Below are 16,295 nucleotides of genomic sequence, written 5' to 3' on the forward strand. Positions count from 1 at the left end.
CAGCCCCGGTGGCTTAGCAGTTTAGCGCTGCCTTCAGCCCAGGGCCTGATCCTGGAGACCCAGAATCGAGTCCCACCATCAGGCTCCCTGCGTGGAGCCTGCTTTTTCCTCTGCCTGTGTCTTTGCTTCTCTCTCCTTCTGTGTCTCTCATGAATAAATAAATAAAATCTTTTTAAAAAAAGACTTTAGGGGATCCCTGGGTGGTGCAGCAGTTTAGCGCCTGCCTTTGGCCCAGGGCACGATCCTGGAGACCCGGGATCGAATCCCACGTCGGGCTCCCAGTGCATGGAGCCTGCTTCTCCCTCTGCCTATGTCTCTGCCTCTCTCTCTCTCTCTCTCTCTCTCTCTGTGACTATCATAAATAAAAAAGTTTAAAAAAAAAGATTTAATAAAAAAAAGACTTTAAAGCATTATTTAAATTATATTCATTCATGAAACGTCATACCACATCATAGATGAAAATCTACTCATAAACTATCATATACATCCAAAATATATTTCATGATCTCCTTTATTAATGCATACAAATGTTTAAAAACTACACCTTTGAGATTAAATCATGTCAGAATGCTTTAAATGCTATAGAATGCTGACTCGAGAAAAAAGGATTTGGAAACTCTTGACAACACTTTGATGAAGGAGGCCCATTAATACCTTCATAAATTTCTTCCAGTGCAGGATAAAATACTCAAGCAAAAAATGCTATCCCCATCTTAGAACCTGGTTCAGCAGACTAAATCAAAATTCCAAGACCAAGACACAAAACAACAGTTCAGACTATCTGCACAGTTCCAGGCAGTTGTTTGTGATGTCACATCAGATGCTTTCAATAGTCTTGAAATCCAGTCTTGATAGAGGGTATAACACAGGATGTTTTAATGCAGAGGAGTCTAGAACTGAGATAAGATGTGGAAGACCAAAAGCAGATATTCTGCTTCCACATAGAATGACAAATTATGACTCTAGTCAGTCAAAGAACTCTCTGTAGTGAGGATGCTGGAAAATCTAGTTACCGGGAACCTATACAGTGAGAACAGCTTACTCCCACAAAGGGCAGGAGTTGTTTATGAGGTGCTCCTAATACATTAATGGGTCTATTTCTCATTGGTCCAGAGTCTGAATTGGCCTGATTACATCATAATCAGGGGAATTGGAATATCATGCAACATGTGCAGACTAACATATATGTGATTAACTAAGCTATGTGAAACATTAGCGAGTACTAAGGCAGGCTGGAATGTCAAGAAGTTTATAATGTACCAGGAAAGACAAACAGAAAATTACAGTAAAATATATATGCTAGGATAGAGATATACTCAGGGTACTATGGTACCCTGATAAGGAGTAATCAATTCTGTTTGTGCCATTTTAGGAAAGGCTTCCCAGATGAAGTACTCTCTCAGCCAGGTTTGCAGACCAGGAAAGGAGTCCTAAAGAAGGGATACTTTACAGATGTCATTCTAGGCAAAAGAGTGCAAATGGGAGCACCTGGGGGGCTCTGTGATCAGCTCAGGTCATGACCTCAGGGTTGTGAGGTCAAGCTTCACACCCCAGCTCCATGTTAGGCATGGAGTCTGCTTAAGACTCTCTCCCCCTTTCCCTTGGCCCCTTCCCCCTTCTAAAAGAGTCAAAATGTGCAAAGACCTGGGAAAACAAAAGAGGAAAATTAGCTAGAAATGAGATTGGGTAAAAAACAGATATCAGATCTCAGAGCAACTTAATTCTTCTTTGGTTACCCCAATTTCATAGTTATGATCTCTGTACTCAAGTGTTATACTTGATAGAATGAGGAAATATCTGTACAAGATTACTTGTAAGCCATAATTAATGTTGTATTTCCTTGGAAGCTAAGCAACATTAACTATTTAATTAAATCTTGTAGACTTACTTTCACAATGTTTGTAATCATTTTAAGGATTTTCCTGCAAAGTTGTATAACCAAAAACTACACCATGTATGCATCTAACCAGCATTAAGGATTTGTAGGACAACAGATATTTTATATAATTAATTAGTAAGAAGTTAAAAAGTTACTTGAGTGTTACTAAGAATATATGGTAATATTGGTAGTCAACATCTGTAATGTCATACAGTTATTAATAGAATGACAAAATCATAACAAAACATAAATCCTCCTGGTCCAAACGAGAGCCATGCATTGTCCACATTGACCAAAAGAAAATCTGTGTTCATCTATTGAATTCCACAGAACAAATTATGTAATAAATAGTGTTCTGTGTTGTAAGCATTTCTGTCCCTTACTGAAATAAAGCTTTACTCATCCTTGGCAGGTTTTCCAGAGAATATTAACTAGAAGAGAGCCTTTTCTGTGAGACTTTCATTTCTGGCTGCTTTTACTTGATGCTGCTTTATTTTGATCTATTTGACCATAAATTCATTCCACTTCCTTTCAAAATCAATGCATTATACTTAGAAGAGCTAAAGGGATTTTGGATGATGACTTGCAAGATATATAGCTACTTTAGGCAATTAGGCACAGCTTTCTCCTGGATACTTTTCCCTCAACCCATGCTAAAGCTAAAAGAGTGCCTTTTGGTTTACCTTAAAGTAACAATTAGTAAAAGTACTGGAGACTGCTTTCAAATTTCATACAAGTCCTATAAAATCAATCAAAAAGAAATATAAAACCCTACCAGAAATTAACAAGGAGCACTGAATCCATGGTAGAATTTTAAAATGTTTATAAAAACTACAATGATCAGACCAGGGGCACTTGGGTGGCTCAGTGGTTGAGTGTCTGCCTTTGGCTCAGGTCGTGATCCCAGGATCCTGGGATCAAGTCCCCAGGCTCCCCAGAGGAGCCTGCTTCTTCCTCTATGTCTCTGCGTCTCTGTGTGTGTCTCTCATGAATAAATACAAAATAAAAAATCTTTACAATGATTGGACTAGAATTCAAAACAATACTAAAATTCAACAAAGATTTCATCTCCTCAGTTAGAAAGGGGAAGTGATAAAAGGAAATATTGGCTCATTCCTAGCCATGGTCTCTAACTTATTAGGAAGACAAAATTAGTTGGAGAATGAGAAAATCTGCATTAACTTTAAAAATTGTCAGTACAGAAAGTATAGGCTACCATATTATTGGAATTATTGCCAAATAATGTAGCAATAAGCCTTTTTTTAAAAGCAAACCCTTCTGGAAATTCATGCGCCCCATGATTTTCTTATGGCTATTCTTTTAGTTTGCCAAAAATTAAGAACTGTTCTACCTCAATAGTCAACTTCCCACTTCTCCATTCAGCAGTCCCCTCTCATCTGTGGTTTTTGCTTTCAACAGTTTCAGTTCTGCAGGCCAGAAGCAGATGCTCCTCCTGACACAGCGTCAGAAGGTCACTAGTAGCCTATGGCTGTGTTAGGATGCCTACGTCATTCCCCTCACTTCATCTCATCAGTGAAGTATTTTATCATCTCACATCATCAAAAGAAGGGTGAGTGCAATACAGTAAGATATTTTGAGAGAAACAGAAAGACCACATTCACAAAACTTGTACTACTGTATATTGTTATTCTATTATTAGTTGTGATTGTTAATCTCTTATAATGCCTAATTATAAATTAAACTTTATGATAGGTATGTAGGTACAGGAAAAAACATAGTATATATAGGGTTAAGTACTGTCCACAGTTTCAGGTGTCCACTGGAGGTCTTAGTATGTATCCCCCTGGATAAGTGGAGACTGCTGTATAAAGTTCTTCCTTCCAGCTTTCTAATTCACTCAATCACAAATATCATGTTCTGCAACATCATTCTGATCTTCTTGATGTGTTCCCCAAATCACATGCTTCTTCTAGACTTCACTTTCTTCCCTCTCCAGACTTCTCTGAAAAGCCTTATCTCATAAACCCGGGGAGGAGTTAAGTTTATCACACTCAGTATTTCCAGAATATCATGTGCACTACCAGCCATAGCACTTAACTCATTGTACTAAAGTTTTTGTTTACATGTTTGACTTTTCATTATACAGTGAATTCCTAGTTACTAGTATAGAAATAATTTAAATGAAATGCAGTACACATTGAATAAGCCGAATGGAATCATGGCTTTTCATATGTATATTTTCTTCTTTTTTTTCATATGTATATTAATTCCCAATTATCAACTGCATCACTTGGAGGACGAACATCACCAAATCTCAGGGGTTTTAATTTTAATCTGTAACTACATTATAATGTTAGTTTGAGACATCAATGATATCATCCCTGTAAAGTTTCCTAGAAAAAAAAATATACTTAACTAATGCTAGTGTCTTTTTATCTAATGAATGTAAGGATTTTCACTATATTATAAAATATATAAATATGTTATTACAGTAGGTTAAACACAATACACTATAGTTCATCCTGAGAGCCACTGAAAATCATTTAATAAACTTCAATGCATACTCCAATAAACACTTTCCAAAGATAGCAATAGAAAAACCATCTTTAAATACATTCTAAGCCTACAGCCAGTATAATAACGTGTGGTTGTAGGTTTAAACCAATGGGAACAAAAGGAAAAAAGTATGGCAATGGGTCATACTATTTATGATAAATGAGGCATCAAAGTCAATGATAAAAAAAAACATGTTAAATTTGAGATACTCAGCACTCTTCACACTCAAAAATAAATTCTGGGAAAATTAAAAAGTTGACTCTTTAAAATGTATCCAAAGAAAAACAAGAAGAAAGTGAATAGGGTATTTACTCAACTACTGGCTATTTACCTAACATCTGAGGTGAGTAAGCCATTGATGATGACACAAATGAGAAGACTGACAAATTTGGCTATATATAAATGCAAAACTTGCCTATGTCAATACTTTCAAATAATGTAAAACAAACTGGAATAAAATAATTGCAGCAAAATCTAAACATTTAAAAGATAAAGAGATGACTGACAAAAATATATGAGACAATTATTAATGTTAAAACTGCATTATAAAACATTATAAAATATACCTATAGGTTTACTTAGGACAGTGTATATAATGCATCCCCTAGATATTGAGAACTAGGCATGAACATGACATTTCCTTGTTTTCATTCATACTACTATTCAAAATCCCCATTTCCATTCTCTATACATAATATGGTCTCAGTGTGAAAGATATCCTACTATTTCTAAACTCTGTGATATTATAAAATTTGAAGATGTACTTTTTACACACAAAAAAAGCATTGTGAACATCAGCAAAAATGGTGAAGTAGGGACTTCCAAAATCCTCTCTTTGTTACAAGGAACAGGAAAAATTACAAAAATTGTCAGAATCAAATAATTCAGGACTCTGGAAATTAACCAAAGGCTTACAGAAATTGGGGAGGGTTTATTCAAGAAAAATGACTGATTCTTGATAAGAACAGCAATTTCTGTGGTATTTTAACTTGCCCCAGTCTCATTTCCCCTCTCAGGTTTCAGGGTAACCTTAAAAACCAACAGCCTACATTCATGGTGCAAACCAGCCGCCTAACAGCTGCCAGAGAGGAACAGAATAGGATTAGACCTCCTTCAGATCCTCATTTCCAGAGAATTGTCGTTATTTGAATTATCTGGCAGTTCCCTGGGAGAATTAATACCAATCCTGCAAAAAGTCTTGCAAAAGTAAAAGAGAGGGGGATTTTGATATTTTCTTGATGCCAAAACCAAATAGATCACAAGAAAAAATAAAAACTATAGATCGATAATTCTTGCAAATATACATGCAAATATCCTTAACAAAACACTAGTAAGTTGAATCTAGCAATCTATAAAAAGGATGGAACACCAAGAAAATAGATATTATCCCAGAAAAGCAAAGTTGGTTCGACATATGAAACTCAATCAATATAATACCCCTTATTAACAGAATAAAGGAGAAAAAAACTACCTGATTACCTCAATAGACACAAATAAGCATTTGTGATTTAAAAAAAGTAAAATATAAAGTAACTTCCACAACCTAATCAAGAACTTTGTGTTCTCATTCATGTGGGGAATATAAATAATAGTGAAAGGGAATATAAGGGAAGGGAGAAGAAATGTGTGGGAAATATCAGAAAGGGAGACAGAACGTAAAGACTGCTAACTCTGGGAAACGAACTAGGGGTGGTAGAAGGGGAGGAGGACGGGGGGTGGGAGTGATTGGGTGACGGGCACTGGGGGTTATTCTGTATGTTGGTAAATTGAACACCAATTAAAAAAAAAGTTCAAAGAAAAAAAAAGATCAATAATTGCAAAGGAGAAATAATAAGTCTTTAAGATATTTAATTTACTATTATTCTTAGGGATATTATGTACTGAGTTGTGTAACTATGTCACATTCTAAAGTATGAGAATGTTGTATATTGTGATGATAATATTAAGTTATATAACATCAAGAAGTTTGATACTTATAAACAACTAAATAATAAAAAAAAAGAACTTTGTGTAGAGAGAAGCTTTGTGTGAGGGAAAGGACACACACACACACACACACTCACACACATATGAGTTTGTTGTGTTTATTTGAATTAGAGACCTTTGATTCCTATTGAAATTAAACTTCAAATGTTCAAATTAAGCATGAAGCTTTCTTAGCGGCTTGAGTAAAATGCTGTTTAAACTCCTTTCTCTTTTGAATAATAATGTTCTCCAAGAAATCTAATGACTAGAAGGTAAAGCCATGTAGCACAAATAGTAGAAGTCCTCATTTGCCTTGGTTAGACAAAGACCACCAGGAAATTATTCATGATTTCTTCTATGTCTTTTTCTCTTTCCCACCACCCAAAATCCATAAAATTGTTGAGTGTTCCACCGAAGAAAATATCAGCAGATTTTTGTTTGTTTGTTTGTTTTGTTTTGTTTTGTTTTTTACTATATGCCCATAGGAAAAGACTTGAGGTCAGCTTGAAAGAAACTAAACTGTAAATTACATGGAAAACTCCAGGGTATATGGACTGTGGGACTATCTCAGGGGAACAGATCCAGGGTGTTTCTCAAAAGATACTACACATCGTATCAAACCATTCAGGTGTCGGGAGAATTTTCTCTTTTTAAGTCGATGGAAAAGTATATTGTCAGAATAAGGAGCTTAAGGTGTTTTTGTTTTTTTAATTTTCTCTTTTTTTTAAGATTTTATTTATTTATTCATGAGAGACACAGAGAGAGAGAGAGAGGTAGAGACACAGGCAGAGGGAGAAGCAGGCTCCATGCGGGGAGCCGGACATGGGACTCGATCCCGGGTCTCCAGGATCACACCCAGGGCTGCAGGCGGCACGAAACCACTGTGCCAGGCTTAAGTTTAAATAAGAGTTGGGTTATTAGTTACCACTGCCCTAGAGCTTAAGTTTAAATAAGAGGTGGGTTATTGGTTACCAGGCTTCTAGATCATTTAAGCTATTAGTAATCACAACCAGTGCATCAGGAACAGAAGATCAAGTTGGAAGAGGACTTCATGAAGCAGCAAGCCCTCCAAAAGAAACCAGAACTTCGTGATACAGCAGTTAACCTTCACATGGGCAGGGAGGTTGAACATCCTGCATAGTGCTGCCAGGAAATCCCTATTTTATACTAAGGGGGCTGGCTGGTTGCATATGTAGGATGTCCCATCTCCCCGCCCACTTCATCGAGACGCATACCATAAACATCATCGCCTCACTGAAGAACCACAAAATCTGTGTGTCAAGGAAATACAGGTGCTGAGCTGTATGACTAGAAAGGCACTCTGACAAATGTGTTTAGTAGAGGATGGGGCACTGGATGTTATCACTTTGGCTTGTAAAATGCTCTGGGAGTGGATCTGTAAGCTCACGGTCAAGGTCAAATCGATCCCTAAACTCAAGGTCAAGCTAACAGTAAATTTTTAAAATGCCTCAATGTCAGAAGCAAAAGATTTTGGAGCAGTAGTACAGGGAAGATCCAATAATTCTAAATCAAGTTCATGTGGGTGGAAACAGTCTAATTATCAGAGAAGAATCAAGTTACAAGGGGGTGGGTATGATTCCAAGGGAGAAAGTTAGTGGCATATTCCTGAAAATATTTACAAGATATAACTGATGTCAGATGTAGTATCTAGTCATACCCAGGGAACTCTGTCAAAGGCAAAGGAATAGGAAATATCAAGAACAGGGCTGAATTTTCAAGAGTAGAGGGGCAAGAATAAAATGGTAAGGCAAAATCCAGTCAATCCTATGGGCTGGACTCTTCTGCTCCTGTATTCTAGTGGGAAGATATAATCTCAGAATAAAGAGAAGTCATTTAAATGGAATAAATACAGCTTTATTTTTGAAAATGTACTGTTATACTTAATTTCTCATTTTTCACTGTAAATTGCTGAAAATTTCACTATGGATATGTACATGGGAAATACTGACCTATGGGAGACTTGCTGGGAGATAATTAGTTCTGTTAATAGTACCAACTTGAATGACAGCCTGGGATGCCATCTCAAAAGACTTTGGAGTCCTAAAAAGGGTTTAATTGCTATGCAGTCAAACCTAGGTTAAGTTTTCAATCAACCATCCCTGGCTTTGGCACTCTTTAATTAGTGGCAAGTGGGCCAATCTTAGTCTAAGAGAAAGGCTGACTCTGTTGAAGATTAAAAACATTTGTATCCTTTTTTTCCTCAGCAGCACAGATTCTCCACTGGAACACTGAATTCAGTGCATGGTTCAGAAATATGTGGTTTTACATCTAAGGACCCAAAATGTGCATGCAAATTTATGGGCAAACTATTGTTTATAAAATTCCCTTATAATTGTCTATGGAGTCTATAGAGATATTCCCTCTTTCATCACTAGTATTGCTAGTTGTCTTCTACTTTTATTTCTCCCTCAATCTGCCTAGAAGTTTATCAATGTTATTGATCTTTTCAAAAAAACATTTCATTCCATTAAAAAAATTTTTTCTGTTAGAGTCTTTTCTCAGTTTCAATGATATCTGTGGTTATATTTACAACTTTCTTTCTTCTGATACTTTCATTTTAATTTACCCTTCTTTGTCCAGGACTTTAAAATGGAAATTAATTAATTCAGATCATGGTTTTGAGATTTTCTTCTTTTCTAAATTAAACCATTAATATTGGAAATTTCCCTCTGAGCACTGTTTTAGCACCATTGCACAAATTTTCATATGTTTTATTTTAATTTTTATCTAGTTCAAATTATTTCTTCATTGAATTTGAGTCTTCCTCTTTGAAACATAAATAATGTAGAACTGTGTTGTTTAATTTCCAAATACCTGAACTTTTTCAAGATACCTTTTTGTTACTGGTTTTTAGGTTAATTATTTTAAGATCAGAGAGTAGACATTGCATTATAGCAACCATCTTAATTTCTTAAGATTTATTTTGTGGCCCAGTATATGGTCTTTTCTGCTCAATTTTTTGTGGGCTTTTGAAAAGCATGTGTATTCTTCTATTGTCGGATATAGAGTGCTTTATAAATGTCAATTTAGTCAAGTTCCTTGTTAGTGCTACTCAGTATTTTACATCACTGGCAATTTTCTGCCTACTTTTGTCAATTACTGAGGAAAGAAAGTTGAAATCTCAAAGTATAATTGTGATTATAATTTTGATTTCTTTTTTTTTCCTATCAATTTTGCTTCATGAAATTTGAAGTACTGTTATTAGATACATAAATGTTTAGGATTGTTATATACCCTTGATGGAGTGACATTATCATTGTAACATGGTCTTTGTTATTCCTAGTAATATTATTTGAAATGAAATTTACTTTGATGTTAATACAGCAGCTCCAATAGTCCTTTGATTAGTGTTTGCATTGAGTGTCCCTTTCTATCTTTTTATTGTATATTTATCTCTATCTCCATATTCAAACTTGTAGGGTTCCTTACAGACAGCATATAATTGGGTAATATTTATTTTTGCTTTTAATCCTACATGTCTGTCTCTTTAAATTGATACAATTTATACCATTTACATTTAGTGCAGGTATTGGTTAGTTTGGAACTATGTTTACTATTTTATTGTTTTCTATTTATTCCTTCTTTTCTTATTTCTGAATTATTTTGAGGTTTATGCATTTTATTTTAGTATTCCACTTTTATTGAACTATTGGATTTTTTTACTATATTTTTTGTAAGGTTTTTTTTAGTAATTGCTCTCTAAATTAAAATATACAGACCTGGGCAGCCCTGGTGGTCCAGCGGTTTAGCGCCGCCTTCAGCCCCGGGCGTGATCCTGGGGACCTGGGATCGAGTCCCGCATTGGGCTCCCTGCATGGAGCCTGCTTCTCCCTCTGCCTGTGTCTGCCTCTCTCTCTCTCTCTTTTTCTCTCTCTGTGCCTCTCATGAATAAATAAAATAAAATAAAATAAAATAATAAAATAAAATATACAGACCTAATATTTCACAATTTCCCTAGTTACTATTTTATCACTTCAAGTGAATACAAAGACCCTATAACCATATAAATTCCTTTACTTTCTTCCTTTTTGTTTTAATTGTAATATGGGATACATCTATATACATGAAAAACATTCCAGACAACATTATAATTTTTGTTTTGAACCATCACATGCATTCTAAAGACCTAAGAAAATAAAAATAATGTATTATATTATATTTCACAGATTATTTACCAATTCTGCTCTTCAGTCATTCATTCTTGAAGTTTACAAGTTTTCTTGTAGTATAATTTCTTTCTTTCTGAGGAACATCTTTTAGCATTTTTTAGAGCAAGCTTCCTGACAGTCAGTTTTCTGTTTCACACTCATATGAAAATATCTTTATTTCACAGTCATTTTTTTAAAGATATTTCATTGAATGTAGAATTCTGGATTATGATTATATCTAGCCTCCATTATTTCTGATGAAAAATCTGAAGTTGTTCAAGCCATTGTTCCCTATAAAGAGTCATTTTCTCAGTTGCTTCAGGGTGTTTTCCTTATTCTTCTGTTTTCACCAGATTATGATGTATCTAGGCATGATTATCTACGAGTTTAACCATTTGGGTTTTGCAGAGTGTCTTAAATCTGTCAATTTGTTTTTCATCAAATATGAGAGTTAAACCATTATTTCTTCAAATCTCTTTTCTGTATCAATTTTTCCCCTCCTCAGATTCCAGTGGCCCCAATGTTACACATCTACATATTATTCCATAGATCCCTATTATATTCATTCATTATTATATTCATTTGGATAAATTTTTATTGATCTATATTCAGTTTTAATGACTCTTCATCTGTGTCATCTCCATTCTTTTATTATGACTATTCAGTGATTTTCTTCTTTCAGATGTTATATATTTTTTCAACTCTAAATTCTCCATTTGGTACTTTTTTATAAGTTCTACTTCTTATTTGAGATGTCCTCTTTCTATTTATTTCAAGAGCTTCCACCCTTCCTTCCTTGAGTATGGCTATGGTAACTGCTTTGAAGACTTTATCTGTAAATTTCTCTTGTTCAATTTATGAATTTAATGTAATTGAAATGTATTTGTTGCATTATTGTTTATAATATTTGTTAATGGTTTTCAGTAAATTATAAAATTTAAGGGGATTCCTTTCATCATCATATAATTAAAATTTTAATTAGGAATAGCTTCTGCATTTTATCAAACTATTCTTCAATATCTATTAAAAGATCAAAAAATGTCTTTACGAAATGTTAGTATAAGGTATTACATGGGCAGATTTTTATGATATTGAATTATTTTTGCATTCCTGAAATAGTTTTTGTTTTTACACAATGTATTATCCTTTTGACACTTTGCTAAATTCTATTTGTTAATGTATTGTTTGTAACTTTGAATCTATGTTGATGAATGTTATTTGTCTCTAGTCTCATTTTTTTCAGTGTTTTATAGGTTTTGATATTCACATTATATTGTTTTATGAAATGAATTATGGAAACTTTTAAACTTTTCTATGGTCCTTCATCTTTTCATACATGTTAACTTAATGAAATTACTTACCATCTTAATTTCTTTTCTAGGTTTGAGATTATTTCTTTTTTGTTTACTCTATTATATAAAAGGCAAATGCATAAAGCAGTACTTATAAATTTATGTTAATGGTTCCATAATGTGCAAAGATGTAATTTGTGACAAGAACAAAGACAGAAAGAGATATTAACAGAGCAAAAATTTGTATACTACTGAAACAAAATTAGTATTAATTAAAACTTGGGGGCGGCCCAGGTGGCTCAGCAGTTTAGCGCTGCCTTCAGCCCAAAGCCTGATCCTGGAGACCCGGGATCAAGTCCCATGTTGGGCTTCCTGCATGGAGCCTGTTTCTCCTTCTGCCTGTGTCTCTGCCCCTCTCTCTTTCTCTCTCTCTCTCTCTCTCCCTCTCTCTCTCTCTGTGTTTCTCATGAATAAATAAATAAAATCTTTAAAAAAATAATTAAAACTTGGTTGTTATAAAACCAAATAACAAATGGTGGAAATAATTCCTTCCATAGATGTAATTATTTTAAATATACATGGACTAAACTGTTCAATTAAAAAACAAAGATTACTGAGGGAGATGCTTGATGGGATGAGCACTGGGTGTTATATGTTGGCAAATTGAACTCCAATAAAAAATTACACAAAAAAAATAAAATAAAATAAAAGGCAAAGATTAGCAGAATTGTTTATATGATGCCAGAATGGATTTAAGAAGAGCCCTCTCAAATAGAAGGGAAGGGAGAAGAAATGGGTAGGAAATATCAGAAAGGGAGACAGAACATAAAGATTCCTAACTCTGGGAAACGAACTAGGGGTAGTGGAAGGGGAGGAGGGTGCGGGGTGGGGGTGAATAGGTGACGGGCACTGAGGGGGGCACTTGATGGGATGAGCACTGGGTGTTATTCTGTATGTTGGCAAATTGAACACCAATAAAAAATAAATTTATTATTAAAAAAAAAGAAGAAGAGCCCTCTCCACTTGATGGGATGAACACTGGGTGTTATACTATATGTTGGTAAATCGAACTTCAATTTAAAAAAATTAAAAAATCTAAAAAAAACGTAAAAAAAGAGCCCTCCTTTGTATGCTGTCAATAAGAGACTCATTTTAGATTCAAAGTCACAAATAGGTTAAAGTAAAATTGGAAAAGATATCCCATGCAAATAGTAACCAATAAAAGCTGAGGTGGCTATATTGGCATCAGACAAAACAGAACTTAAGACAAAAATTGTTATGAGAGATAAAGAAGGACATTATAAATTAATAAAGTGTCAAAGTATCAAGAAGATATAATAATTTCAAATATATATGCATACAACAGAGACCAAAACATATAGGAAGTGAAACTGACAAAAATGAGGAGAGAAAAAGATCTAAAATAATACTTGGAGACAGGAATATCCCATTTTCAATAATGAATAGAACAACTAAACAGAAGATAAATATGAAAATAGAGAACTTAAACAATACTATGAGTCAACTAATCCCATCAAACATATAATAGAGCACCCTATGCAACAATAGCAGAAAAAGCATTTTTCTCAACTGCACATGAAACATTTGCTGTGATAGATCATATACCAGACCTCAAAACAAGCATTAAAATTTTTAAATATCAGTATTCAAAGGATCTTCTCCAAAATGAAACTAGAAATCAATAACAGAAGAAACTGACAAATTCACAAATATGTGGAATTTAAACACCACAATCACTATTAAACAACCAGTAGATCAAAGAAGAAATTACAAGTGAAATTGGAAAATATTTTGAGAAAAGTGAAATAAAAACTTATCAAAACTGATGGGATGCAGCAAACACAGTGCTCTGACAAAAATTTATAGCTTTAAATGCCTACATTTTAAAAGAAGAAATATCCCAAATCAAAGACCTAACTCAAGATCTTGAGAAACTAGAGAAGAATAAACTTAACCCAAACTATCAAAAGAAAGAAAATGGTAAAGATTAAAATGGAGATAAACAAAATAAAGAATAGAAAAAAAAAAAAAAAAAAACAAGAAAGTCCAGGACCACATGGCTTCACTGACAAATTTTACCAAACATTTAAAGAATGAACACCAATTCTTATCAAATTCCTACAAAATAGGTGAGAGAACACTTTGTAACTCATTCAATGAGACCAGCATTACCCAGATACCAAAGCCAGATAATGACATTTCAAGAAAAGACAAGTATAGAACAATATTACTAATAAATATAGATGCAAAAATTCTCAACAAAATACTAGCAAATTGGGATCCCTGGGTGGCGCAGCGGTTTGGCGCCTGCCTTTGGCCCAGGGCGCGATCCCGGAGACCCGGGATCGGATCCCACGTCGGGCTCCCGGTGCATGGAGCCTGCTTCTTCCTCTGCCTGTGTCTCTGCCTCTCTCTCTCTCTTTGTGTGACTATCATAAAAAAAAAAAAAAAAATACTAGCAAATTAAATATCACATCATAGTATACACCATACCCAAATGAGATTTATCACAGGAATGCAACGATGGTTCAACATGTAAAAATCAACTAATGGAATCACATCACATTAATAGAATTAAGGTAAGAAAACCACAAAATCAACTCAATTGATTCAAAAAACACATTTGACAAAAACCCATCACTCTTTTATGATAAGAACACTCAATAAACTATAAATAGAAGGAAACTTCTTCAACATGATAAAAGGTATTTATGAAAAACCCACAGCTAACATTCTACTTACTAGTGAAAGAATGACAAATTTTCTTTTAAGATCAGGAAAAAGACAAGATGGCTGTTTTTACTTCTTCCATTCAACATTGTACTGGAAATTTTATATAGAGCAATTAAGCAAGAAAGAAAATAAAAGGCAAGGGAAAATTAGAAAAGTTAAATTATCTCTATTCAATGATGACTGAATCTTGTAAACAGAAAATCCTAAAGAATCCACACACACAACAATAAATCTAATAAATGAATTCAGCAAAATTGCAGGATACAAGATTAACACCTGAAAAGCAGTTATAGTTCTACATACTAGCTATGAACTGTCCATAAAGGAAATTTTTTAAATGATTCTATTTACAAGAGCATCAAAAAAAAAAAAAAAAAAAAAAACCTCAATTAATAAGAGCTTTAGCCAAAAAGGAATAAAGTACTGATACATGGTACAAAATGGATGAACCTCAAAGATAATATGTTAGTGAAAGAAGCCAGGCACTTATTGCATGATTCCATTTATATAAAATATCCTGATTAGTTAAATCCATAGAGACAAAAACAGATTAGAATTTTTCAGGGGCTGGAGGAGGGGAGAATGGGGAGTGACTGCTTAATGAATAGTGGTCTCCTTTTGGAATGATGAAATGTTTTGTAACTAGAAAGAAGTGATGGTCGTATAGTATTGTGAATGTACTAAATGCCACAGGACTATACACTTTTAAATGATTAATTTTATGTTATGTAAATTTTATGTCAATAAGAAATAGTGTATGTAACACTGAAGGCATTATCATCATCGTCATCATCATTACTTGGAAAATAATGTTTCTCAAATTTCACTTTCTTTAAAAAGCTTAGATTATGAGAGGAAAATAATAAGTAGGCTAAAATGTAGAACTAGGTGGTATAATTTGGATACTATGTTCTTGTCTTCTCTCTTTTCTCTTTCAGATTATGTCTGGCCACTACCTAGATATTTGTGCCCCGTCTGGATTTCTTTGGATGTTTTATTTTCTACAGCGTCCATCATGCACCTCTGCGCTATCTCGCTGGATCGGTATGTAGCAATACGTAATCCTATTGAGCATAGCCGTTTCAATTCGCGGACTAAGGCCATCATGAAGATTGCTATTGTTTGGGCAATTTCGATAGGTAAATAACGTTCTTGGCCATTAGAATTGCAGCGGCTATGCTCAATACTTTCGGATTATGTACTGTGAACAACGTACAGACGTCGACTGGTAACATTTGCGTTTAATCGGGATTCTATTTAAGAATTATTCTTAACCTATTTATCTGATATTTAGGTTAACAATAATGAAAGAAATGTATGTTAATATGTGTATGTAAGGTTTCTATTTATGCTGCTAAATTATTTTAAGCATCAATATGCCAATGAATTCTGCAACACAGATACAAAATCTTTGAGATATTTAAAACGATTTGAAGATAAAGATATATGGTAGTCTAAATTTTTTAAATATAGAATTAAAAAATATAAATCTATCACAGAATATTAATCTTAATATTTTATTCTAATTTCATATCTTCTTGAATGGAAAAGTATATAGTGTCATGTGACTCTTCATGAAGTAAACATGACTAAATTTGTGCTATTAATTGACCTCAAATACACTTTTTTGCCTCCGGTTTTAAATATCTCCTTAGGTTCTGCTTATACAATAAGAGAAAAAAATCCATTTTTTAAAAGATTTGGGGGAGATTGAAGGGA

General features: G+C 34.0%; 1 protein-coding gene and 1 non-coding gene across 2 annotated transcripts in view; both read left to right on the forward strand.

The window, feature by feature from the left end:
- Nucleotides 1-16,295, forward strand: part of HTR2C (5-hydroxytryptamine receptor 2C) — a 165,327-nt gene that overhangs the window by 73,922 nt on the left and 75,110 nt on the right. The window contains 1 exon segment of the mRNA NM_001006648.1: nt 15,515-15,715. Within this exon segment, the coding sequence (NP_001006649.1) occupies nt 15,515-15,715 (201 nt within the window).
- MIR448 (microRNA mir-448) lies at nt 7,477-7,586 on the forward strand. The gene has a single exon (NR_049212.1). It is a non-coding gene; the product is annotated as a microRNA mir-448 (primary transcript).

The sequence above is a fragment of the Canis lupus genome, chromosome X (genome assembly GCF_011100685.1).
Source record: "Canis lupus familiaris isolate Mischka breed German Shepherd chromosome X, alternate assembly UU_Cfam_GSD_1.0, whole genome shotgun sequence".
NCBI lineage: Eukaryota > Metazoa > Chordata > Mammalia > Carnivora > Canidae > Canis > Canis lupus.